Source organism: Musca autumnalis, unplaced genomic scaffold (genome assembly GCF_047663935.1).
Source record: "Musca autumnalis isolate F117 unplaced genomic scaffold, ASM4766393v1 scaffold_1, whole genome shotgun sequence".
NCBI lineage: Eukaryota > Metazoa > Arthropoda > Insecta > Diptera > Muscidae > Musca > Musca autumnalis.
In genome coordinates, this window is record NW_027411644.1 from 309,286,523 (window position 1) to 309,314,309 (window position 27,787).

The 27,787-nt window shown below is 35.9% G+C and overlaps 5 protein-coding genes across 6 annotated transcripts; 3 read left to right on the top strand and 2 right to left on the bottom strand.

Moving 5' to 3' along the window:
• The first annotated feature begins 609 nt into the window (after positions 1-609).
• On the top strand, positions 610-2,557 carry mRpL32 (mitochondrial ribosomal protein L32). The gene is made up of 2 exons (XM_073964318.1): positions 610-801; positions 1,989-2,557. The coding sequence occupies exons 1-2, from the start codon at positions 708-710 to the stop codon at positions 2,498-2,500; spliced, it is 606 nt and encodes a 201-aa protein (XP_073820419.1). The 5' UTR covers positions 610-707; the 3' UTR covers positions 2,501-2,557.
• A 689-nt stretch (positions 2,558-3,246) lies between these two features.
• LOC141391424 (methionyl-tRNA formyltransferase, mitochondrial) lies at positions 3,247-4,751 on the bottom strand. Its single transcript, XM_073964319.1, has 5 exons — positions 4,507-4,751; positions 4,255-4,443; positions 4,058-4,196; positions 3,833-3,995; positions 3,247-3,648 (listed from the first exon to the last, which is right to left on the bottom strand). The coding sequence occupies exons 1-5, from the start codon at positions 4,674-4,676 to the stop codon at positions 3,266-3,268; spliced, it is 1,044 nt and encodes a 347-aa protein (XP_073820420.1). The 5' UTR covers positions 4,677-4,751; the 3' UTR covers positions 3,247-3,265.
• A 2,357-nt stretch (positions 4,752-7,108) lies between these two features.
• spn-F (C2H2-type zinc binding domain-containing protein spindle-F) lies at positions 7,109-9,769 on the top strand. The gene is made up of 2 exons (XM_073962162.1): positions 7,109-8,066; positions 8,772-9,769. Exons 1-2 carry the CDS (start codon positions 7,292-7,294, stop codon positions 9,197-9,199), a joined length of 1,203 nt encoding a protein of 400 aa, XP_073818263.1. The 5' UTR covers positions 7,109-7,291; the 3' UTR covers positions 9,200-9,769.
• A 6,862-nt stretch (positions 9,770-16,631) lies between these two features.
• ohgt (E3 ubiquitin ligase component cereblon) lies at positions 16,632-21,290 on the bottom strand. Of its 2 annotated transcripts, none has more exons than XR_012409219.1 (6): positions 20,868-21,029; positions 18,984-20,796; positions 18,516-18,915; positions 18,236-18,338; positions 17,946-18,177; positions 16,632-17,804 (listed from the first exon to the last, which is right to left on the bottom strand). XR_012409219.1 is itself a non-coding variant. In XM_073962163.1 (6 exons), exons 1-6 carry the CDS (start codon positions 20,899-20,901, stop codon positions 17,370-17,372), a joined length of 2,667 nt encoding a protein of 888 aa, XP_073818264.1. In that variant the 5' UTR covers positions 20,902-21,290; the 3' UTR covers positions 16,632-17,369. The 2 variants fall into 2 exon arrangements, 1 of the variants encoding a protein (XP_073818264.1); XM_073962163.1 differs by having other exon boundaries at positions 16,632-17,589; positions 18,081-18,177; positions 20,868-21,290.
• Positions 21,291-21,569: 279 nt separating this feature from the next.
• Positions 21,570-26,907, top strand: LOC141389925 (palmitoyltransferase ZDHHC16). Its single transcript, XM_073962188.1, has 7 exons — positions 21,570-23,243; positions 23,318-23,465; positions 23,531-23,722; positions 24,046-24,163; positions 25,820-26,031; positions 26,104-26,438; positions 26,507-26,907. The coding sequence occupies exons 1-7, from the start codon at positions 23,197-23,199 to the stop codon at positions 26,619-26,621; spliced, it is 1,167 nt and encodes a 388-aa protein (XP_073818289.1). The 5' UTR covers positions 21,570-23,196; the 3' UTR covers positions 26,622-26,907.
• The last annotated feature ends 880 nt before the right edge of the window (positions 26,908-27,787 follow it).

Consider the following 27,787-nt stretch of genomic DNA (forward strand, 5'->3'; position numbering starts at 1 on the left):
TTTTTGGAACATTTGTATGTACATAATTCGTCAGGTTATCATTGAAATAAACATTTTATCATATCCACAACTTGATTATGCGGAGAAACATTGGTCCTTCATTCATTTTTCGCGATTTTTATAAAATGCTCAAAATTGGTGTTGTAAACAAACCCACTTGTTGCTTAATTTTGAAGTTTTAGGAATTCAGGAAAAACAAGGGTTCTATAGATTTTTTTCATTTAAATCTACCTCTATACTTATACCATGAGACACAATACAATTCATATGGGAGCAGTTTTCAACTTTTACTACTTTTGCCGGTTTTACCATTTTCAGAAGTAAAGGAACAGACCAATTAAAAGCAGACATGAGCTCTGTTCCTTTACGTGCAAGAATCTTCAAGTTTTACCACTTTTTACTCGAAAAGCGTTCGTTTACTTCTGAGACCATACAATTCATATGGGAGCAGTTTAGAACTTTTACTACTTTTGCCGGTTTTACCATTTTCAAAAGTAAAGGAACAGACCAATGAAAGAGAGCATAAATCCAAGTGTTCATACCAGAAAAAAATTCTTTACAATGTGGCACATCCCATGTCGCTATTGCAATCTGGCTACACTCTAGTGCCAAATGTCAGAAATAAAGAAAATTGAAGACAGACAATTGTTTTCGTAATAGCCGAGCCGCCGCATTTTTATTTTTACTCGGTAAAATTTTAAATAAAAATGTCGCGAAATCTTGCGGTATATATCTCAAACTTCTTGCAAAGATTGGAATCTTTGCTTCCGGCCATATTTCCACAGGGATCATTGCCTCCAGGTAACAAAAACACCATCGATTTTTATACCCTCAGCATTTATGCTAACGAGGGTATATACACTTTCATACGGACAAAATGTGCCTCATATAAAGAATGGTTTTATACCTCAAGTATGTTTGGACGAAATCCGTTTCAGACAATTTGGGGTTGATTTAGCCATGTCCGTCCGTCTGTCTGGCTGGAGCGCACATAACTCTCGGTTTGGTCAAAATTTTTTTTTTATATTTTGTCCAAACTTATTTTAAGTTCGAAGATAAGTCTTATCTGCCTACTCCTTCAGGTACCTCCCTCCCCATAAAAGTTAAAAAATGTTCGGACAAATTGTTCGCACCATAACACTTGAAGGGAGTGACCGATTTGGTCCATACTTTACACATCCTAACATATCTACCAGATATAGATCAGGTTCAAATATGGTCTCCTTCTTCACTCCTTCATGTACCTCCAACACAAACTTTCGGATAAGTTCACTTTAAAACCTGCTCTCGAATCACTTTGATTTTTATTGCAGCAACTTGCATTCGCTGCCTCAATTACGACGGTAACAGTTTTTCCAGAGGAAAATCCATGCTTTTTGAGAAAACAGCCCGAAAGGTGTAAAAACCCCTATAGTGACATATGTGTGGATTGAGAGTACGATAACTCTCGAACTGATCAACCGATTTGGTCCAAAGTTTGCTTTCGTCATTGTTTGTCCACACTTAGTTTCAGTTCGAAGATGGGCAATACCGGCCCACAACTTCCAGTACTTCCCCCAATATTTAAAAAAATGTCACTAAAATGGTATGCACGATATCTTTTGAAATTTAGTTTATCGTGGCCCATATCGGCCCCTTAGGATACCTCCCCCACAAAAGTTCAACATTTGTGTCTAAGTGCAGTTTAGAGTCTGTTCGAAGATCATTTGGAAATGTATACCTATGCTGTCCGTTGTGGTCCTGTTTACAGCGATATTATGTTTTCGTGGACTGGTCCGAAATTTATACGATGACCCACTAAAATGACTAGTGGTCCACTTCCAAAATAGACAAAATTCAGAAAAGACTCTAAATACATTCGATCTGTCGTAGATGAAAGTTCCAATTCACATAGGCTGAGGCTATATCTCTGTCGGCAAAGCCGACTGATACTGTTTTACATGTCATCTTACAAAAATGCTCATTCTCTACTATTTCCAACTACCTAGCCTTAGCTGTGGCCGGCCTACCATCGACATATGATCGCATCACCCGCAATCAAACTCCCTCCCGCTCATTGAAGGACATCATTGGTGATGGTATCTTATGGGCTGTGCCCAAACATAGACGTACTGTGGAGAAACGTTTAAATCGTAAATTTGGTTATCCCGAATACAATTGGAAATTGTTGCGTGTTAAGACGCACTTACGTTCATGCAATCAATGTGGTCATGATTATGAAGCTGGTCACTTGTGTCCACATTGTTATAACAAGGTGCGTGAGGAGACACAACAAATGCAAGATAAAATTCAAGAACAATTGGGTCTCAATCCCGTCGAACAAGATGTTGTTGTTCTGTATGAAGGTGAACGTGGTGAACAGCCATCGGAAGTTTTAAATGGAAAACGTATTGTTGAAATGCCTAAACCACGTCCCGTATGGTTTACGAAGAATCTATTGCAGAAAACCACCCAACAACCATCAAATTCCAAAGAAGTTAAACCCAATGATTTGGCCTAAAGTGTGGTCATTGTAAGAATGTGTAATTTTTTTGTTTAAATAAATTGTTAAAACGTTTATCTTGTGGTAGAGGTGTGATTGGGATTAATAATGCGTGAATAGAGCAACAATGTTTTTTGCTATGAAACACCTTGACTGGGGATAGTCGACATGAAACTACATCTATATTGGACGACTTAAAAAGTACGCCGGTTTAAAGGCACCTGGCTTAATTCAAGTTTAAAGCTTGATCGCTGATCTCTTTGTGGTAGGTGGTACATTTTGTGTTGCGGAAGACCATACCCGATATACGGGACTTCAAAGTTCCGTATGTATCTACCCACGAAAACTTGCATCTTTTAAAAGGAAATTTTATCATGCCAACCGATGTTGGACTCTGTCCACCAACGAACACTTATGATCTAGTCTTCCCAGGCTTTAACATAATACCAATATTGACTTGGTTGGCTTTCAAACCAAAAATTCAATTTGATGGTACTTGCGTAACTTTGAATGTCCATATCTCGGAAAGTATGGCCCTCCGCAACACAAAATGAAGCATATCAAGGTCATTTTTTGATCTGTCAAGTTAAAATCCACTCGATTCAACTGTCAATTCCTTTCCGTATATGTTAAATGAAAGCTCATCTGAAATCCATTGGATTTCATTTGACGGTTAAGCAATGGAATTGACAGTTGAAATCGAGTGAATTTCCTAAATGTGAACTACTTACCATGGCACATGCAACTTACTATAAGAACAGTTATTTTGATGTTTCAATTTTACTAGCAACAAACAACTTTATTATAATGAAATTCCATTTCATTCGACTGTAATTTCTTAAGGAATCCATTATTGAAATCCATGGCGCTCATGGCCTTCTTCCCCTCAATACGTAACCGGTGGACTTCAATGAATGTATTATTGGCACATTGTACCCGCAAGCATTTACGTTTATTATGATAGAACAAAGAACCTGGTGATGAACTGGAGTTAACCGATGAAGGCGTTTGAGGAGGTAAAGTTATTTCCAATAACTCTATAGACTTTTGTTGGAATTTCGATGTCAAAGATTTAAAGCTATATAATGCACGATAACGATTGTACACTTGCAGGGCTGTTAAGTTATTCCAATTGATTTCATAAATTTCCGGTGTTATTTTGGGAGCTGAAATATAAAGAAGGCACAGTTGTTTTCTGAAATCATAATTGCAAAAATTTATGCCAGATACTAAAAGATTGTCGTAATCATAGAAAAGAAAGAAAGAAAAAATGTCCCTTCCCAAAAGCTCATATTTCCTCTTCACAATCATTCAATATCCGGCATACAGTTTAAAGAAATATCCACTTACCATGTGTTGCCTCTTGATCATTTTGTTTCATGGGGTTTTCAAAACTCTGAGGGTAGCCAGATATAACTTGCCACAGTAGATCTGCACCTTTTTCCGATAACTCCTTATGTAATTCGGGCATAAATACACCTGGTTCTATTTTAACTTTCTGCTGGGCAAACACCTACAATTTAAAAGAATAATGTTATTAAAACTGGTCACCCCACTGTGAAACTGCCTACCTACATCACCAACATCAAAACGTTTGGGTTCAATACGCATAATGCTAACACCAGTTTCCTGATCACCATTCATAATGGCATAGATAATGGGGGCAGCGCCACGCCAGCGAGGCAATAAGCTTGCATGTAAGTTAATCATGCCTCTGCAAACAATTCCAAATCGTTATTCTCTGTTAATAGGGATTGCATTAAACTACTTACAAGGGAAATGCTTCTATAATATGTGTGGGTATTAGGTGACCAAATGACACCACAACTCCCAAATCAAACGGCTGACAATGCTCCGGTGTAATGGGCCATTTATGTAGTGGCAATTTCTGTTGCTCCGCATATACACGTACACAATTTGCCGGACTCTTGAAAGATGTCACCACTCCCAAACTATCATTGCTTCAAATAAAGAAATCGCATTATGTTCATAAACGGATTGAGAGAAGCCATCATGTTACTAACCTTCGATTATGCTTGTGTAACACTTTCAAACTGGGCAGGGAAAATTTATCCGTACCAAAAAACAATACCTTAAGACCATGACTCTTGGCCTCCGTAGAATATTTGTGCGTTTGGTAGAGTTTTCTTTTAAATTTAAAGCAATTTGTTATTATGTTACGCGAGAAAAGCATTGTTTCCCACAAAATATTCCTACGAGAAACAGCTGATATTGTTTTGGTGAATAGAGTGTAAATGATGCCAAGTTTTTTCGCGCGGCTCTCAACTGAGCGATTGTGCATTATGCCAACAACAGTAAAAAATTGGTCTATTCCTTTACCTCAGAAAATGCCAAAACCGGCAAAAGTAGTAAAAGTTGTAAACTGCTCCCATATGAATTGTATTGTATCTGAAGTAAAGGAACGCTTTTCGAGTAAAAAGAGGTAAAACTTGAAAATTCTTGAACGTAAAGGAACAGAGCTAATGTCATCACTGCTTTTGAGAGATGACAGAATAGGCCACAATAACAAAAAAAGCCATAAGCCGAGTTTACCTACTAAAGGTCCCGGCACATACGGTCCGTTGAGTGCCGCGTTACAACAACCACATGAAAAGTTTAAGTACAAACTTGGCATAACTTACACATTTTTGATGTGGTTGTTGTTTTCAATGCTTAGCGGGTCACAGAATGGATTGCATGTGCCGAGCTCTTATGGCCCCGGCACATACAGTACGTTGTGCGTCACGCGTTAAAAACAACAACCACATGAAAAAATGTAAGTAATGCCAAGTTTGTTCTTGAAGTTGTCATGTGGTTGTTGTAACGCGACGCACAACGTACCGTATGTGCCGGGGCCATTAAAGGCCGCTGCTCATACGGCGCGTTGAGCGTTGCTCTACAACTACCCCAAGAAAACTTCAAGAACAAACTTGGCATCACTTACACATTTTTCATATGGTTGTTGTTTTCAACGCGCAACGCGTCACACAACGGACTGTAGGTGCCGGGGCACATACGGCGCATTGAGCTTTGCGTTACAACAACCACATGAAAACTTCAAGAACAAACTTGGCATCACTCACACATTTTTCATGTGGTTGTTGTTTTTAACGCGTGACGCGACGTAGAACGGACCGTATGGCCATTAGTGAGTCTGGTTACTTTTCCAGCAAGAATTGTCCAGCAAGAACTTTCTCAGAGAGTAAGGAGTTTTTATTGATTTTATTAATTTTCTCGTTTAGAGTTAAGCTTAATGATCTGAAATTATTTGCAAGTGAAAAAGGAAAGCCATGGACTCGAACCCACATAGTCACCAAATTACGTTACCTGGTTTCATTGGTGGTAAAGCAAATCTTCGGACGTATCGACTATGTAATGGCTTCTCTGTCCTAGAACTTATCGTTTTTCAAATGCAAATGTGTTTTTATACATTAACGGATATTTGGCCGTTGAAATGTATTTTCTTCACAACAACCGCTTTTTGCGATGCCTTTGAAGTTATGAGTTTTGGCTTTGAACGCTAACACGCCGTGACAACATTTTTTTGATATGTTTTTCAAGGACGTGGGTTCAAATCCCAGCCGGGCTCAGCCTATTTTTTATTTTTTGAAATTTTGCCTGTTAGGGCGAAGATCATTTTTTTTAATGATTTTATTAATTTTCTCGTTTAGAGTTAAGCTTAATGATCTGAAATTATTTGCAAGTGAAAAAGGAAAGCCATGGACTCGAACCCACATAGTCACCAAATTACGTTACCTGGTTTCATTGGTGGTAAAGCAAATCTTCGGACGTATCGACTATGTAATGGCTTCTCTGTCCTAGAACTTATCGTTTTTCAAATGCAAATGTGTTTTTATACATTAACGGATATTTGGCCGTTGAAATGTATTTTCTTCACAACAACCGCTTTTTGCGATGCCTTTGAAGTTATGAGTTTTGGCTTTGAACGCTAACACGCCGTGACAACATTTTTTTGATATGTTTTTCAAAATACATTTCAACGGCCAAATATCCGTTAATGTATAAAAACACATTTGCATTTGAAAAACGATAAGTTCTAGGACAGAGAAGCCATTACATAGTCGATACGTCCGAAGATTTGCTTTACCACCAATGAAACCAGGTAACGTAATTTGGTGACTATGTGGGTTCGAGTCCATGGCTTTCCTTTTTCACTTGCAAATAATTTCAGATCATTAAGCTTAACTCTAAACGAGAAAATTAATAAAATCATTAAAAAAAATGATCTTCGCCCTAACAGGCAAAATTTCAAAAAAGTTTTTATTCTCTTTTGCAAGAAATTTGTAAAAAGTAAACAGACACCTTCCCAGTAAAAACCAGAAAACAATCAGCTGACTTGCCAAAACAAAACAATTTGTCCGCCAGTGAAGGGACAAAGGAAGCAAAAATGTTGTATTTTATGAAATATAAAAAAGAATATAACAAAAAATGGATTTTTTCAACTTTGTTCTACAAAAAAATAATACAATTAGAGTTGCTATTTCCGCAATAAAATTAAAATTAGCATCACTTAACTGTTTTCATGTGGTTGTTGTTGTTTTTGACGCGTAAGGCGACACTCAACGGACCGTATGTGCCGAGGCCTTTACGAATGGTGCCAACATTGCTTTCAATCTATGGTACCCTACACTTCGGTTTGCGTATCCCAGCCCCAGTATTTCTTTGTGTTTTTCTTGTTTTTCTTCTTTCGGAAACTCATCGTCTTTACGCAGTTTACAAATGTTTTATAAACTATTGGAATATCTTCTTGGACTTTTTGGCTAAAGAAATACGACAAACTCGCTTACAATGGACAATGTTAATGGACAACAAAAGCAACATTTGGCCCTGCGGGTCGCTTTGGATACTATGAAAGATCGATGTATTCTTCAGCAAAAACTCTTGAAAGATGTTGAAGAAGAAAACCAAAAACTAAGAGAACGTCTGACACAAAATGCCAATTGCAACACAAACTCCAATACTGGCGGTGGAGTTGCTGAAACGTTTCAATTACGTCTTCAAGTATCCGAATTACAACGTCTCAATGAACAACTGCAGGCCCATATTAATATGGTTTCATCGGAAAATCGTAAACTTTGGTCAAGACTTTCACAAATAGCCAAAGAGAGTGAAACATCCGATCAAGCGACAGCGTCAGCCAATGAGGGAAGTCCCCGTGGTGGTAATAGTGGTGGCGGTTTATCGAATCAAAACCTAATAAGATCAAAAACATTCACTTTAAAATCAGTTAATTCACCCAATCCTAATGTACGTCAAAAGACCGTCGAAAGCTGTGAATCGGATATGCGTGATATTAGTTTGGAAGAAGGGGAAGCATTGGAGGTATATGGTGATGGTGATTGTACAAATAAACCAGTGATGACTACTGCCAATGAAGAAGCAATTTCAGAGGTTACCATGGGTTTTGGTTACTTAAATGATGATAGCTCAAGCGCCACGCAGGAACAAGACTTCAATGCCGAAACAAAGAAATGCATTGAGAATTTGGCAAAAATGCGTCAAGAGGCAATGAAACAACAAAAGGAATTAAATTCCGTATTTGCTTTACTAGAGAGTCGAATTGGTAAGTAATTGAATGTAAAGCTATTTACTAGAACGCCGCTTAAAGGAGAAGTGGAAACTTCTATCCTATACTGGAGAGCTTAAATATGGTTTAGGGGAACCTAAGGTAGTGGTGGTTGAGAGCTCCGGTGAATAAATACGCTCCCCTCGGAGTTTTTGGGAAATACCACCGTTCGTCAGACATAAACATATTGTTGCCTGGTGAAACAAATGACCTGTGATTTCTCTTTGGTCATACTATTATTGTCTCCCGGTTTCATCCAGAGATCTCTTTTTAGGGCTTAAGTCCATCACCATAGGTAGTCCTTGAGACCCTGACCACAACGATTTATAGCTTTCATGGGGAAGTCCATACTTCCCGATATATGGGCCTTGACTTTTCGGAAATGCCTTATTTTAATACCACTGCCTTCTTTATGGGCATCTCTCGGATCGAGGTGACATTTTTACCATTGTGGTTCTTAGGAACCTGAACCGGTTAGCTTTACCGAGGATGTCCATACTTCCCGAGATATGGGTCTTGACATTTTACTGGATGTCCCCGAGAAAGTATATACATTATTTTGATCAGCGTAAACTTTACAGCCCGTTCCGAGAGGTACCCAAAAACGAGACGTACTCCGTTTATAGTTTTCTTAGACTAAAATATTTCTGATTTTCTTTTCAATTATCACTAATTTTTCTCTCATTTGTTTTATAATTCCAGCTCTACAACCCTGCCCTGATTGCGCAAAGAAAAGCCATAAACCTGAAATGGCTGATAAAAGCCTCGAAACCGATGAAAGTTTAAATAATGATTCCAAATATATAAATCACAATAATCATTCATATAATTTCAATGAATTACCAGCCAAGGGAGGTATAGCTAGTGTGACTCCTTTAGTCCTAGAGAAACACCCGGAAGAAGCTTCACCACCACCAACAACAAATCATTTGAATATTCTACAAGAAAAAATCTTGGCTGATGAAGCCAATAAAATATGTCCAATGTGTGGTAAATTATACGATAGTACCATACCATTTGAATCGTTTTGTGAACATGTTGAGGAACATTTTCGCGATGAAAGTCTTGATTTGCTGCACAGTATGGAAAATAATTATGAATTTATATCACATACTGTTGGTGATTTCTGACCCAAAAGAAATCGTATTTACTTTTCATCTGATCTATAGACTGTAGAGACGACATAACAAAAAACGAAGAAACAAGAATGGAAACGGGTTGTTTCGAAAGTGATTTTATATGTGACAAATTTTTGCTTTGATCTTTAACAAAAAAAAAAAAAAATGTGAAAAATGCATAGAAGACTTTATTTTATATTGGTTTTTATTTGGAGCAGAAATTGACTGAATGAGTTATTAACTAAAAGAAAACACTTTGTTGTAAAATACATATAAATTAACTTTTTTTTTTGTTTTGAATCACCTGTATGGTGACTACATTCGTGCTAATATCATATATAAAAATTACTTAAAGTATATTCATACATACCTACGTACACAAATATGTTATCTACTAGTATGCCTTTGGTTTATATCCTATGTTAGATGTACTATACATTGAATACGATGAAAAATGAAAATTTAATATATTCTATATATACTTTATTATAATTATCTACATATTATTATATGAATATTGTTAGGTTTATGCTGGAATAAAATTGATTACAACCTTGAAGGATGGATAACGATCGATAAAAAGGCATTTGATTTGTATACTACAAAGGGCATCGAGAAGACTTCCCTCCAGCCGTGTTTGAAACGTTGAATAGTCAGCTATACAACTGTATATGTGTGTTTGACAGCCGTTTGTGGTATCCAGAAATAAGAAGTCGAAGACGTTTAGAGAGAAAGAAGAAAATCTTCGGAACATTTCTACCTGTACTATTGTACGATCTTGACTTTCGTCAATGACATACGTGAACGATTAAATATCTATATAACTGACTTACAGTTATATAGATATTTAATCGTTCAGTTTTGTTTATCCGAGGAATATGAAAATATCCACCGCTAAATCTACTGTCTCCCTTTTCACCACTTGAACTGCGGAAATTAGGCTCCCTCTGGACTTATTTGTTGATGGTGTACAGATTCCAACAGATATTGGGTGCAACATTTGACATTATAGCAATTTTAAGTCGGAACGAGGTTATCAAGTCGCTGTTCAGCAGCTTGTCGTATAAAGCAATAGACCAGTCTGTTGCAAGCTATGCAGTGCTTGTGTGGTATGCAAATGTTAGCGCTATGTACTGGAACAAAATGCAGTACCTGCGTTATCATCATGAACAATCTTGTGGACAGACTTCTTGCACCAATGCACGTCATTAGAGATCTTCATGATCTAGAGAAAGAGGTCCAAATGCATAAATGGAAACCTCTTGATCTACGAGTCTGTCTTGGAAAGCATTCACACTGATATACTTGCTTTCGAAACGTCAGTTGATTTGTCATGAAACAAATCTTATGAAATAAAGAACGCCTAATTTCATCAGAAATGTTTCATGACAACAAAGCAACTGACGTTACAGAAGTCAGCCACACAGTTTCGTAGGCAGTTCAAATGCCGTAAGTTGAGTACCCGCGTACTATATCTTACAAACATACACATAGGCCAGAAAGTCTGCGTTCACCTTACTACTTTTCAAAAATGATGCTAAAACTTTAATAAATAGGTAAATGAGATCAGTTTTTCTTTCATAAATATGTTATTGGGACTCTTTACTACCAGAATAAAAAATAAAAAAATTCAAGAAAATATATTATTATTACGAAGATAACGGTAAAAAAGTGTTACAACTGCTAAATTAGAGCCCCAAAAAGTCTGCGTTCACTTTGAATGTTGCAATAATACCGTTAGTTTTTTTTAAATTTTTTTGCAGTTTTCTCCCATTTTTAATAAATATTAGGTGTGTACGATAACTTTCCCAGCAATAATTACTGAGTCAGTTCCAGCAACCTCTCTCAGTGAAATTTACTCTCTCAAGCAAGAAAAATTGCAGAAAGTTATCGAACAGCATTTTGCAAAAACTTGCAAGAAAGTCAGCTGTTTCCGAAAATGTTTGAAATTTGTTTTGGTTTCTTTTGATATTTTAAAACAAATGGAAAAAAACATAAATTTTAAAATTGCAGTTTACTTATTTAATGCTTTAATCCTATCCACAACGCTTTAGAATCTAAAAAAATGTGCAATTGTGAAATTTTCTTGGGCAAAAATGTTAACATTTCGAGTTGTTTACATTGAACAGGTGATTAAATTTTCCCAGCAAAAATTTGCAAGTTCTCAGTCACAAAACTCTCCAAAAATCTCTCCAAACTCGCTCTCTTTTGCTGGATAATTTTGTTATCGAACAGCATTCAGCAAAAATTTGTACGAATTTGTACAAATTATTGGGTTATCGTACACACCTATAGTTAAAACAAACAGTCCGATAATTATTTCGAAAATTGTTGAAAATGTGAAAATGGCATCCAAAAAAATACTGCATAAAGCTGGATATCACGGTATAGTCGAACGGCGAAAGCCGTACATATCACTAGTGAACAGGCAGAAGCATATTGAATTTGCTAATGAATACATAAACAAGCCTCCAGTATTCCGGAATCAAGTCATATTTTCGGACGAAAGCATGTTCTATATGTTTGCAATAAAAGGACTTCAAACTGTTTGGAGAAAACTCGAACAGCGCCTGAAAAACAAAATCTTGGTTTACACTGTAAAAAATGGCGAGGGTGCTGTTTTGGTTTGGGGGTGTGTAGCAGCTTCTGGAGTGGGCCAACTTGTATTTATTGAATCGACAATGGACAAGTATGGTTACCTAAACATCATGAAGCGCAATTTGAACCAAAATGCAGAAGAACTTGGCTTAGCTACGAAATTTTGGTTGCAACAAGATAACGTTTCAAAGTATACTGCTGAGATTGTAAGGTTTTTGGCTCCTATATAATGCCCAGATCTGGGTTTTAACGGCTTGTTCATAGTTAATTATCACTCTATGTATAGACTAATATGTTCTACCTACAGTTTCGTCAATATTTCGATGGCTTTTTCCATTATTTACCTAGAATTTTCCTTTTATCGATGCCAATTTCTTTGCCCTTGTTTTCCATTCTTGAAATACTTTACTTTTTTAAGTTAAGAGTGCAAACGACCTCACAGAATGATCAGTTGTGACAATTAGGGTGTTCGTTTACTTACAATTTGTACAAATTGTTACTGGATGTTGTTCGTTTACTTTACAGTACAATGCAAAAGACCTTAACCGATTACAAGAAGTTACTGAACTTGTACAAATTTGCACAAATTTTTGAGTAAACGAACACACCTAATATTGATTAAAAATGGGAAAAAAACTGCAAAAAAAAAAATCAAAAAAACTAACGGTATTATTGCAACATACAAAGTGAACGCAGACTTTTTGGGGCTCTAATTTAGCAGTTGTAATACTTTTTTATCGTTATCTTCGCAATAATAATATATTTTCTGGAATTTTTCTTTTTATTCTGGTACTAAAGAGTGCCAATAACATATTTATGAAAGAAAAACTGATCTCATTTACCTATTTATTAAAATTTTAGCATCAGTTTTGAAAAGTAGTAAGGTGAACGCAGACTTTCTGGGCTATGTGTACATCAAGCTTCAAGAAGGTCTATATGGAAAAACTATATCGCGTAACTAACCCAAAAAAAGTTAACATTTTTCACTTTTTTGCAGTTTATTGAAGGTTTTATGGATGGTCCCGATTATAATACTTCCTGAACAAAGGTTCAAAAACTCTAAAATAGCATAAGCACGAGAACTTTGTCAGCGATAACATTAAGTATACGATTAGGATTTTAGGATTACAGTTTGAAAATCAAACAACTCCCTTACAACATTTACAATTAAGTTACGTTTAAGAGCTGTTCGGGGATCATTTTGAAAAATTTACCGAAGGCGCTCCTTGCCGTCTTGTTCACATTGAAGTAGGCCGACTTCCGTATTGTCAGTTGCTTTGTATTCGTCATGGCACAAGAAGAAGGTACAGCGCCAAAAACAGCTTATTTTCAGATTAGTTGTCAAAATGCATTATTGTGAATAAAATCGCATACAAAATGTAAACAAGAAATTCACAACAATGCATTATTGTGATCAAATTTGACGTTTGGTTGGATTTGATGTAACACCTTCTTATTCCACCATGGTATTCGTGCTTGAAACTAGGGATTCTTAAATCGATTTCCCTACTACTGCAATTTCATAAAATTACTCTAGTATAGTATTCGTCATGGCACAATAAGAAGGTACAGCGCCAAAAACAGCTGATTTTCAGATTAGTTGTCAAAATGCATTATTGTGAATAAAATCGCATACAAAATGTAAACAAGAAATTCACAACAATGCATTATTGTGATCAAATTTAACGTTTGGTATGATTTGATATAACACCTTCTTATAGTACATTTACATTTACGAAATCAAGTCGATTTCAAATGTCAATTCCTTTGTGTATACGTCAAATGAAATCTCATCTGAAAACAATTGGATTTAATTTGATGTTTAAGCAATGGAATTGACAGTTGAAATCGAGTGGATTTCGTAAATGTAAACCAAGCATTATTCCACCATGGTATTCGTGCTTGAAACTAGGGGTTCTTAAATCGATTTCCCCACTACTGCAATTTCATAAAATTACTCTAGGTCTTATGCCAGACTATGAACATTTTCATGTACGTGAAAATGAGTTTATAGGCAAGAGGTGTGAAGGGGGTGAAACTCTGTACACAAGGTTCTGTAATCTGAAATTATTCTTTGTGTTTAAATTCGTAACTCTCAAACCAATGTAAAGCAACGGAAATATCAACATTTTCATTTGATTTCATATATGTGTGTGGATGCAAATGAAATATTAGAAGAAACTGACAAAGAGTTTTCAACGAAAATTTTCATAGTCTGACATAAGACTAGTATAGAACTCGATTTAAAGGCCTGCGTACATAAGCTGCTCTGCCTAAAGGCCTGCGTACATAAGCTGCTCTGCCTGATTGCCTTGCTTTCCTGCTTCATTTTTGACATAATAAAAATAAAAGAATAAAGAAGGCCGAGGAAATTTCGAACTGGGTTGCCCTTTTCTTTTTTATTCTTTTATCAGAAGTAAGCAAGGTAAGCAGGCAAGGCAGCTTATGTACGCAGGCCTTAAGAACCCCTAGTTTCATGCACGAATACAAAGCAATTGACAATACGGAAGCCAGCCGTAATGTATTTCGTTTGTAAGCCCTTACATCCTGAGATAATGACCCAAAACTCGAAAAACCTTGCCGGCAACGGATGAGCATGATATACGAACCGAGTATCCAATTTAGCCGAAACTTTGTGTGCCGTACTGTCAAATTTTGATGTCAACGTTTGTAATAGTATGTGTACATTTTTCAAAATATGAGAATGTGTGTGTGTATTTTATGGATTGAGGAATATTAAAATAGTTTTGATTTTCAAAATGAAACCCAATCAATCCGATAAATCATGGTAGAATAAATACAAGGTAAAGTTAATACTACAACAAATACAACTCGAACAACAACCACAAAGGAATTTGTTTTTGTTTGGAACGTTAGTGTCAAATATAAATGTAAACAAAATAAGGAAATGTCTATAAATTATTGGAATTTAAAAAACTAATAATTTTTCACATTTGATTGAATATTTTGAAAAACATGAATGAAAACTGGTTAGATTTTCAGTTTGAATGTTTCCGTATCATTCCACTAAATACACAATATCACGCAGGAAGTAGAATTCTTGCCAAAATGTTTGGGGTCGCTCGTAATTCATTGAAAAAAGAGAAGCTGTTTCAATCTTTTGTTTTTGAAAACAAAAAGCACATGTTTATTAGGGCATTATTATTTTCAAGTTTAATAAAATACCACACATATTAACAAATATTGTACCGCCTCTATAAGTGGTGTTTTAGTGTGCGACATGTCGTTCGGACCTGGAGGAGGTTACATGTCATTGATATGAAGGAGTCTTTATGGGAAATTGTTTTTATTTCAGATGAATAATTTTTTTCTTCAAAAAATATATATCCCTATTATACATCGAACATAGAAATAAATATATAAAATGTCGTATGGAATTTGACACTAACACTACAGCCCAGTTCAGTCAGCTGGGTATTGCTGCTACCTTTTCTTGTTCTACCATGCCGATAAATATGGTTTATTTTCCAAATTGTCAAAAAGAAATTTTGAAAAAAGAAAACATTGTGTTTGGGAAGAAATAAAAAATTTAAGTTCGTTCGTTTTTTAGAGGAAAATTTGAAGATTTCTGTTGCAGATTGAAGGCTGATTGAATGCTTTGCTACACACTTATCAAGCACACACGTACAGAAGGAGTTCATCGAATGGACAAGCCAATTTGATAGTGTATGGCCCGCTTTAAATTTATTTTTCGAGTACCTTTCACACGTTTTGAAATTTTTATTAAAGGAACTCTAATGGTCCTGTTTACAAAGATATAGGGGATTGTTTTAAACGTAAATTCCCCGTGAGTTTTCTCACTCTCTCCTTTAAGTTGAAACAACAAAAAGAAAAAAATACGTGGAAGTTTCGTTCAGAATAAACCCATAATTATTTTTCGTGGAGAAAGCCATACAGCCTGACATAAAGACCCGAAAGCTTCGATCTAGTATAGTCCTCTTCTCGGATCGCGTTGAAATTGTAGTAGCTGGTAGTCCTTATGATCATGATATGACAAGCAACAGGTATGAAAGATTTAGGCCTCGGAATGTCCCATTATTTAGGGTATGTCCTACATACACCTCTTGGACAAAAGTCCAATTTCCAAAAGAGGCCACTCAAGGTGGTTTTGCATTTACTGATTTACGCTGCAAACTTCAAATATCATCATAGGGGTAGATCATGGATAGTAACACAACTCATGTTTTGTTGCCCACAGCAAATTTAGTAATACTAATATTTCCGTATTAAAATTTACACTTTTTTACAATTAAATTAATAGCTGAAGGTTCAGAACACTGGTAGGTTTGATATGGGGTTGACCACCGCTGGCCGAAACACTACGCCTTGTTTGGGCAATCATATTACGTACGAAAACAAAATGGTTTCTAAATTCTCGTAAATTAGATTTTTCAATTATTGCAGCTTCATCTTCATTATCCTCTGACCATGAACCTAAATCGGAATATTCATCCTCGGCACGGTCGCCAACATGTCTAACATCATTACCTTCGGCAAGATCAATATGAAGTAAATCTAAAACATCTAGGTCGACAAGTCGTCGTCGATTCTTTTTGCTATTTCGGTGAATGAAACATAAGTTTTCTTTAGTAAGGTAGGTATTTATTAGGTATTTATGTTGTCCTGGAGTCGTTCATATTAAACCTTGTTATGACAATTTCGATCAGGAACGTTCGTTGGTACTCATCATTCTCTAAGTGACCTAATGAAAATTCAGAAAAAATCCAGGTGTATGGCCTCTCCCCCAATTGAAAATTTGTTATACTATTTTTATTATTTTGGCGCAAATAATTGACACCGCGAACTACACAATAACACAAATTAATTTTTGTAATAATTCCATTTCAAATGTATATTTTATTATTTTCTTATTTTTTTTTTTTTGTTTTTCATTACACATATTTTGTTGTTAAATTAGTATATAATGTAGTTAGTTTTGAAATAGGGTCTTGACCGAATACAACATTCAACCCATGTGGTAAATATGTTTTGTTTAAATTTTAATTAATTTAATTATTTTTTTATTTAAATCTATATGCCAGTCTCAAGGCATCTAAAGCCTTTCCTAATCCAAATATGCATGTCCTTTTCCGGTAATAAAAAATAATGTAAAAAATAATAGGGAGATTTTTTTTCTTATTAGAACAAGTGAAAAATTTAATTTAATAATAATTTCTTATTTTTTCAAAACATTTTCGAAATTAGAATTTTTTGTAAAAATAATAAATAACAATATTTTATTAAACGACCTTTGCAATCGTTAAGCTTCTTATCAATTAGTGTTTTTGTTTTTCTTTAAAAGAATTATTCTGTGTTTATGCTTTTCCATGTCGTTGCGACACTTCCAAAAGAAAAAGTACGCTGCACAGATGAAACAATTTTTCCTTATGATGGGGGAGAAAACTGTCCCTTCGCTAACTTCCCCCCCTTCTTCTGCTCCTTAGCCTAACAATTCTAACATGCAACTCTTGTGTGTGATCGATCGTCAGATTCTTCTTATGCAACAACTACAGCAACGTCTCCAACATTTATGGAAAAAACGCTTCACTGTGCCCCACCTCATTCATTCGATATTTACACCGGCATTCATGAGGCGTATAAAACTGTAAAAAGCATTTTGTCCTCGAACATTATCATCGGCATGCTCGCTGGCCGAACGTATTCGAACACTGCCCGATGAGATACCAAAGAATTGTTTGGGTATAAGATTTGGTTCGACTGCTTTAAATTCCCAGCCAAGATGATGTTCACATATTTTACAAACAATAATGTGCCATTGGTAGCTGGAACAATAAAAGAAGAAAGGTTATGAATTAAAATGGAAAGTAGAAATTAAAAATTAATGATGAGAATGAGATTAGAAAAAATGGTCATAAATTGAATACTCTCCCAGCTGACGGAAAAATCTAAACTTTTACCACAGGTAGATCTTTTCGTCCTGATTACAAAAATATAAAGTTCGTTGGTAGGAAGGCCATGCATCCCGAGATATGGGTCTCTGAATTTCCGAAAATTCCCTAGTGTAAAGTTCTGCTACTTGGAATAAATTTACAATCAGAAAAAATTGTTCCCGTGCGCGAGATTTGTATGTGTCCTCTACTATGGACAAGTCTTAAAAATCCCGCAGAAGGCCGTCCACTTAGAAAAAAATTAAAATTTTGGAAAAAGCCGATTGTTTTGCCAACTGGTAGAGTATTCGGTTTGTTCCAAAAATAAATATTTCAGTTTACTCTCAACGGTTCCATTTTTTGGGAACTTAACAAAATCTACTTACCCCGGAAACCAACTGAATTCCGTAGATGGTGATCCACTGTACAGAATATTTTGACGATTAACCTGATAGACAGTATTGGTTTCATGGATATAACCGGCTAAAAAACAAACACGAATAATTAGCATAATCAACAAAACATTCTCATTGATACATACCAGAATTACAATATTGGGATTGAACTCCATGCTTGGACATGGCAAACAATTCTCGACAATTTGCTATGTGGGTGCCACAAGTCCGACAAATGTAGACGGCTTCCTAAAAATAATTAAGAAAATTTTCACTTTCCAGAAAACACAAAGGGGGTTATTCTGAATGAAAACTTCCCGAGAGTTTTGTCTCTATGCCCTTTCAAATTAAAGGAGAAATTGAAAACAAAAACTAACGGGGAGTTTTCACTCAGAATAACCCCCAATCTATTCATGAAAATCTCACCTCCTTAAATGTACTGGCAATTAATTTTAAACGTGTATTCACCGTATTAGCCAAGAATACTGATTTCAACATTTTCTCCGGCAAATGTAAATTACGCACTAACCAATAAGACAACTGGGTTGGATCTGTGGGCATTGTGTCGATTTTGTGCTGCGCCAATTGCGTACGAGCTTTTTCAATAATTGTTGTCATATTATGGGTCTCGTAGACATGGGCCGGCCAAGGTGTAGTGGCGGCCTGAAAACGTCTATAGGATTCTTGCATTGACGGATTATCTCGAAAACGATTCATTGAACCCATATTCATTTGTTTCAATGGTTCGGGTAGATAAATATCGGGTAATATTTTAACAAAACCCGTACATTTCATGCGGGGATGTGAATTTATGTATTCAAGCGGTCTGAAAGGAAAATATGTTTTGGATTATTAGCCAGTAGAATTCTCTCAAAATTTCCCCCGCTTACTTACACTGTCAAATCATTAACTTTTGTCACAAATCTCTGCAATGCTCTAGACTTGATCAATGTATTGCCACGATCATCGGTTCCCAACTCGTAAATTTGACAAGTAACACCATACAATAAGTGGTCATTTTTTCTCTCAGCATTTGCGGCATTGTTATTTGTCAGTGTGGGAAAACAAACACCAAACAGAATGCCATTTTGTGCATCTATGTCACCTTCTATTATGGTAGTGGAACTATCAACCATAAACGGCAGAACTTCACCGGGAAACAAAACGTGTTGATGGATAAATAAACGCAATTTGATATATTGATCGGCATCTAAATAGTTGACACCAGAAACACGATTCATATTCGGTCCCAAATAAGAATGCTCTGCCGGAAGATTTGTATCAAAACGTACTGCATTTTCATTCATTTCCTCTTCTTGTTCCATTGTCATATTGTCTTCCTCATTGCCCTCTTCACTTTGACTATGTTCAGCATTATTTTCCTGTTCATTTTGTTGTGATGCATTTTCCTCATTGGCTGCTTCCATTTCGGCATTAGCTTCTGCTTCAGGGTTCTCTTCGTCTGGGGTATTCATGCCCAAACGTATAAGACGCCTGCGTCGATTGTTCAGTATGAAGAGTATGCGGCGAAAACGTTGCATTAACATGTTGCGAGGTAATATCTCAGATGGCCCAATATTGGCCTCAGTCTCAGCCATGCTACGTCTTGTTTGGGCAATCATATTACGTATGACAACAAAATGATTACTAAATTCTCGTAAATTAGGATTTTCAATTATTGCAGCTTCATCTTCATTATCATCTGACCATGAACCTATATCCGAATCTTCATCCTCGGCACGATCGGCAACATTTCCATCATCATTACCATCGGCACGGTCAATGTGAAGTAGATCTAAAACATTTGGTGGAATTTCTTCATCGCTATCGCCGCCACCATTGACAGCATTGTCCTCTTCCATTGCTAAGGGTTCTTCTGCATTGGCATCATTGTTGGATGGTAGAGAGACACGTCTAACTAATACGCGTGGATAATTCGGATCAATGCCTGCGTCTTCTATTTGCTGTTCATTTTGCTGATCCTCCTCTCCTGGCTGGACATTAGCAGCTTCGGGATTCAAGTCCAAACTATGGCTTCTGCTACTACTAACATCAGCAACGGTTTCCTCTGTTCTCTCATCTGATATATCGGCAATATTCCCATTTTCACTGCCTTCGGCATGGTCATACAAATGTAAATTATTTGGTGGAGTTTCGCCATTAGTAACAGGGTCCTGTGTCATAGATTGTTGTCCATTGGAATCCTCATTCTCAGCACGATCGGCAACATTTCCTTCATCACTATCACCTTCGGCACGGTCAATGTGAAATAAATCTAAAACGTTTGGTGGAGTTACTACCATGGATGGTTCATCGTTATCGCCACCATTAACAACATTATCCTCTTCCATTGCTGAGGGTTCTTCTGCATTGGCATCATAGTTGGATGGTAAACTTACACGTCTAACTAATATTCGTGGGTAATTCGGATCAATGCCAGCATCTTTTATTTGCTGTTCTTCTTCTCCTGTTTCGGGACTCAAATCCAAAGTATGGCTTCTGCTAGTACTAACACCATCAGCTGTTTCATTTTCCTTATGGCTATGGGGTTGTTCTTCAACAGAATTATTGATGTTGGTAGGTCCCTTTGACATTTTTTCTTGAACAATAACTTCATTTTGGAGTTCTGGGGCAGTAATTTCTCTGGTATTGGGATGCGACGCAATATGTTGGTCTCCTCCTTCTGTTGCTTCGTTTATGTTAGTATCTACAGAAAACAAATTGTGTGATTTGATTTATAGCATATCTTTGTAATTTGCTCCAATAATTATACGCCACCTTCATTGGGATCTGCTTGTTCATCAACATCCATTATTTTTAATTGTAATTATTATTGTTTTTGTTATTACAAATTTAATTATTTGCAGGAAATTTTATTTTTATAGCAATTTGTGCGTTCCGAACAAACTGGAAAACGTTCCCCGACAAATAACGAATAGGTAGTCAAAGTAAAAGGCGTTAAAGATGAACGCAAAGGCAAATTACCGCTTATATCTTTTATTTACGAAAGAGATATGACAAAAAATCAGCTGATAGGTACGAACTGGACAAAAAAGAATGGCAATATACATAGCCCTGTTCCTTTACGTGCAAGAATCTTCAAGTTTTGCCACTTTTTACTCGAAAAGCGTTCCTTTACTTCAGACACCATACAATTCATATGGGGGTAGTTTGCAACTTTCACTACTTTTGCCGGATTTACTATTTTCAAAAGTAAAGGAACAGACCACATATATACATACATACATATGTATTTTAATTGAGCCCCGTATAAATAAGGCCAAATTCCTTGATTTTAAAACAGTGTTGTGTTCCCATGGTACAATAATACAGGTAGCATTATCAAGCCAGCTGATGGTAACATAATGTGTCAATTGCATTGAATTGATGTCAAATTTTGACATCTTATGTTACCAACAATTGCCGATGCGGCTACCTGTGTATTTGTACCATGTGTGTTCCACAGCGAATTTTTACTAGAAAAGCGTGTCCGTACTCAAATTATAACGTCGTTTAATAGAAGATATACAAAAAAGAAATCGAAAAGCATTCTATTCTCCTTTCAAAGTCAAATTTAATTTACAAGAACTTGAGGATTTATTTGAAATATAAGCAATGGCATTGACGTTTGTTAAACCGGTTTATATATAAACGTACTATAAAACTTATGCATCCAGGCCTTTATGATTTCACTATATACTTCAATGTAGTCCACACGGAGTTATGAAAAATGTACTCCTTTGGATACAATTTATAAGCAGTTGCTTCACTGCTAAACCTAATAACGACGGGACGTATACAAATATTTCACCAACCTACCAAAACAACGCTCTCTACAACGGGTCCGTATTACCCAAACACGTTGAGTCCCAAATCACATTTAAAACACAAAATCCGCGACCGAAACTTACGTAATTGTTTTCATTCGTAAAACAAATAATTTTCCTTTGCAATGAATTGTATTTCATGTTTTGTTGGGCTTTTGTTTTTTTTTTTTTTTTAATACAAAACACACACACATACAAACAATAACGTTCTGTCAAAGTTAAACTTTCTCAACTTAGAAAAAGTATACGCTCGACGTATTTCGGTAGTTCTCATAAGAATACATGTGTTCTACTTTTTTCACCTTACACGCCCTGGGTATACCCTATAAAATCATCCCTATAAAAACAGAGTTGGTTGATCCCTACCCGCCGCTGGCGAAATCATTTTTTCCAAAAATAAAAAAAAAATTGTATGCAATGCTAAGAATTTGTTTTAAAATAAAGATATAATAAAAACATGGGTTGCGAAAATTTTTGCGGTAATTCACGAGATGGAAGTTTGTAATGGAGTGGAGTTCGAGTCCATTTCGAAAGCAGAACTATTTATGGGAATCCAACATAAAAAACCTTTAGGTTGATGAAGCAAAATCAGATGCGCTTGGTTGCGAAAATTTTTGCGGTGATTCACGAGATGGAAATTTTTAATGGAGTGGAGTTCGAGTCCATTTCGAAAGCAGAACTATTTATGGGAATCCAACATAAAAAACCTTTAGGATGATGAAGCAAAATCAGATGCGCTTGGTTGCGAAAATTTTTCGGTAATTCACGAGACGGAAATTTTTAATGGAGTGGAGTTGGAGTCCATATGGAAAGCTGAACTAGTTATGCCTTTAAATTCAATAAAATGCACTACATAAAGAGACGTGATTTGGATCGAAATCGAGTGATGTGTGCTGTGAAAGCAAAATGGAGTACATCCTAGCTGCGCTCTCTCTTGTAAAATTCATAAGTGAGTTTATAGAAAAAGATGTATTACAAGGGCATTGGTACTGTACACTTGTGGTATTTCAACTGCATCCGCGGATGCTAACATTTTGCTGAGTAGGAATTGAAGTTGAAATCAACAGGATTTAGTAGTGGTGTAATAAACACCATGATGTAAACGATCTCTTAACTTTGAGATAAACATAATCAGCTGTTGCGTTGACCATCTATTATTCGTTTTTGTTTTGACTCCAGGTTTTCATCGTTTATTTCTTTTTGTTACTGGATCCAGTGTATAAATAACAATAAAAATAATAATAAAATATAAAAATATAGGTAAATAATTTAGCATCACAATGGGCCGGATAAACTGGAGATTTCACAAAAAGACTGTCGGCTTAATGTAAGTTTTATTTACAATTTACAAATTCTTCCTTTGTTAGCCAATATCTATCCATGTTCTTCCTTCTTTTCCAGTAATTATTTCCGATTACGATGGTCCTACATGAAACTCTGTTGGCATTCGTTAACAGTTAATAGTCACATGAATGCTTCCTATGCTACAGATGTCTGTATGGAACCTGTGTTTTGGATTGTTGACAACTATACACATCTATTGGGTCCAGTAAGGAAGCAATTGATATCCACATAACTGGTCCTTTTCTAAACATGATTGTAATCTTATTCCAGTTCTTTGTTGTTGGTGTTGCCTTGTTAACCACTGCCGTCGTTAGTATTGCCTATTGGATTGGTCTACCTTTCTGGTGGGATAAAAGTCAAACTGCCACTGTTATTCTTTTAATAATTGGTAATTGGCTATTGCTGAATGTAGTATTTCATTATGTTATGGCTGTGATAACGCCAGCTGGAGAGCCACCTGAGGTTAGTATGAATAAAAGTATTTTTCTTTCATCGAAGTGCATTGGGTAGTACACGTACTAAAACCGTCTTCCGCATCCTATGGTATCATAACCACGTTTTTTTTTTTTGAAATAATAAGCATTGATTCATGTAGCTACTATCCGTAGAGTTTGGAAAATACAGACGAAGAAACCAAAATTGTTTACCAAGTTAGCGTAATCCCTGTTTAAGAGGTCAATAAACCTAAAAAAATTTTAAGGAACATCCAAAGAAAACAATATTTTAATTCTTAGTAGCAACCAGCAATAAAATAATATTTGTCTTCATCTTATCCTCCATTTCAGGGAGCTTCTTTAAAAGAAGTTGTTGGTATTTGCAAGAAATGCATTTCTCCAAAGCCACCACGAACTCATCATTGTTCTGTGTGCAATAAATGTATACTGAAAATGGATCATCATTGTCGTAAGTACCTAATTAAATGTGCTTGCTTTTTTATTTATTTTTTTTTCTTTATTTACATTTATTTGCGTTCACTCATATATAATTTTTATTTATACCACCATATAAATTTTATAATAACTGTGGAAATATGATTAGTGTTGAACATACACATAACTCACAACTGGAGTTAGAGGATCAGGAGCAATCACATGACCAATTAATGGTGTCAAAGTTTCATAGGCATGTCCTTCTACAGTGCTATACGCAAAATTACCATTAACTCGTGAACTTTCCACAATGGCTGTATCATGTTGAGGTGTACGAACAACTGTTGTGAGCGGCAATAATACGCTAGCAGCCCAAATATATTGAATCAGCATTAGAAAAATAATGAGAAACTAAAATTGTAATAAGTTTTATATTAAAAATGACATTTGGGATTCTTTGATGAGAAAAGACATACCTTCATATTGCTACTGTGCCTTTGCTTTCGTTGACTTGTTTTCTCTTGAACGTTACTTTATAAACTATCCTTGTGAGTTGCATTCGCTTAAGCCTTTTATATAGTCTTTGTTATTTTCCATATTTGGCAATGTGTTTGTCGGTCGACATTTCCACCAAGTTCAAGTTCAAGAATAAAAAACTGGTTTTCAGTAGAGGTTTGGTCAATGATACCTTAAAGGGAGTACACACTATCGTACTATGCTTAAGAATGTAATGCTGATTTTTTCATAGGAAACATGGAAAATCAGAACTGCTTAAAAGGGAAAATAAATTGTTGACATTCAATGATGATGCGTTCTATGATGGTTTAAGTTCTTTTTTATGTTTGTGTGTTGACAAAACAGAATCATGTTATGCATGGTTATGTTTTGGCACAGTAGCTTCTTTTATAAAATGCATATTCCAATTGTAATACTGTGCAAAATTTTAAAGGTAAGCTTGTGCAAACAGTTTGAACTAAGGATTTTTTGAAAGTACAGACCCAAGGACAAAACCCCTATTAGGGTTTTGCTTTGTCAGATCCATTTTGGATTTTATGGACCCATCTATACATGGTTAAATAATCACTTTTTAAAGCAATTCGGTGCTTTATCTCAGAAACCAATGCGAATCTTCTTCTGACCTCTGAAGCAAATTTGTAGATAAGGACGAGAATAAAATATTTTACGAAACTACTGGTTTAGGGCTACAATATTGCTAACTACATCATGGCCAAATTCCTATTCGTGTCTGAGATAAAGGCCCAATAAATGTAGACAAATGTAGTTTTAGACGGGTTTAAATGAGGCATTAAAATTCGAACTGGATCTGACAGGATAAAACTCAACTAGGCTTTGTGTAGTCTCAATATGTACTTTAAATAAATGCATACTAGAGGTTGTTCATTTTCAGTGTTGCAGTTCATAACCTCAAAATTAAATATTCATCTATATACCTAAAATTCTAGGATTTGAAGAAATCTCCTCCTCCTCCTATTTTAATTAAATGCCCGTTATTACTCCATTTGTTGCGCAGTATTATTTAAGTGCTTATAATCGCTTATAACCTCAAAATTAAAAAGTATAAATTTGTAAATTAAAATCGTATTCATAAAAAATAATTATCAATTAAAAAATATACATATATTACAAAAGCAAGCACTCATTTTCATTTGTATTAATATTTTCTTCGTAGCATGGCTTAACAATTGCGTTGGTTACGGAAATCATCGTTACTTTTTCCTCTATATGCTCTACACCACATTGGGTTGTTTGTTTTTAATTATATTTGGTGTTGAAATTGCTTATAAATATTTATGGCTGGATCATGGTGAAAATTGGACTGAGACTGAACCGTTGGAGGGACAACCAGTGAAATTAAACTTAAGTGGTCATATTATACCAGTGGTAAGTTCTTAAAAATATCACCTCAGAATCTACTAATGACTCTATCTCAATTTCCCCAACCCTCCCCACCAGACACATTTAAATGAATATGATGAAGATATACTTTTACCCGCCCAACATAACCTACCCACACCAGCAGAATCGTATGACTTGAACAGCTCTCACATAGCATCACGAAGAAGAGCATTATGGTTTATGGCATTTATGTGTGTGGCTGTGGTAATAGCTCTCGGTACACTTTGCAGCTGGCATGCTAAACTAATTACACGTGGAGAAACCAGCATTGAGGCTCACATAAATCAGTCGGAACGTAAACGTTACCTAGCGCAAAATAAGGTTTACATAAATCCTTATAATTTTGGTCCCAAAAAGAATTGGCGTTTATTTTTGGGTTTAGTTAGAGGACGGTAAGAAGTGACGGGCCGAGTAATAAAATTAAAAAAATAACAAATAAATTTCCCATTTTATGTTACAGTACATTTTGGCGTACGGTGCTCCTGCCTTCTTGGCATAAACCGGAAGGTAACGGCTTGTCATTTCACACTGTACATGATTATGAATATGCAAAACAAATTGATGAATGGCCATAAAAACGGCGACAACAAATGGTTGGAAGCGCTATTTTCAAATGCCAGGTCTCAAATTTACTTAAACTTAGTTAATTAGATTTCATTCCAAAATAAGCATTGTAATTTTTTGTTTGAGCATAAACTTAACTTATATTAAGTTTTTTTTTGACAATGCATTTATAGACAAGTAATTATGTGCTCTAAGTCATTGAGATGTTTATTAAAGTAAGTCTATTTATGTATGTGTATTTATAATTTAGCTGCAACATTATGACAAATTTAAACAAATATACAAATTTAAACAAAATTTCAAAGTATTTTGTTTCAATTTCTTAGTGAAACACGGGAAAGACGTGAAAATGCAATTCAATCACTATGGACTCCGAGGTAAGATTGAAAAAAATAGAACATTGGTGGCGTTTTTTATTGGATAGCTGTAGCAATTTTTTTATTAGTATGCCTTAATCCGATTGTTGTTGTTTTAATATTCAATAACACGTCGGCGGGTTCTTCGGTGCCTAATTGACCCGAAATCAAACAACACCCGTGTTTCAGCCAGCGCTGCCACTTTGGTGTACACATATTTGTGTTTGTATCGTTTTTCTGTGTTGGGATTCTTTTGGTCCGTGCCGGGACGGAGGAAAACCCATGTGCTCAGTATTGTCAAGCACCCCACGCTGTTTGAGGCCATCGAGCAGACTACCCTCTGGCAAAATTTGAAAAGTTAGATAATCATTTGTAGGTGTGGACGCCATTCGTACGTGTAATTCAGAACAAGAAGTCCAAGCCCGTAGAGTGAACACACATAGTTCCTCAGGCTGGGGTGATATCTCTGGAACTGCTAAACATCTACCACTCCCGTATTCTGCCTATCAAGCAGGTTTACATAGCAATAACACAGATGCAGTCGCAGATTCCATAAACAACTATCTTGAGAATGTGGTGGTCGGTGTATATACCCCATCTGTCGCAGCTAAAGGCCACGACAAACCAGAGTAGTTTTGTCTCAACTATGCTCAGAACGTTGCAGCCGTCTAAACTCCTATAGGGCAAGGATTGATGATACCGCGCAAAACATTTGCTAGCGTGGGACACAGTCTCGCACAACGAAATGCACCTTTACCATCCTGGTAAACCTACTCAACAGTAGATTTGTGATTACACCCCATCGATGCAGCCACATTCAT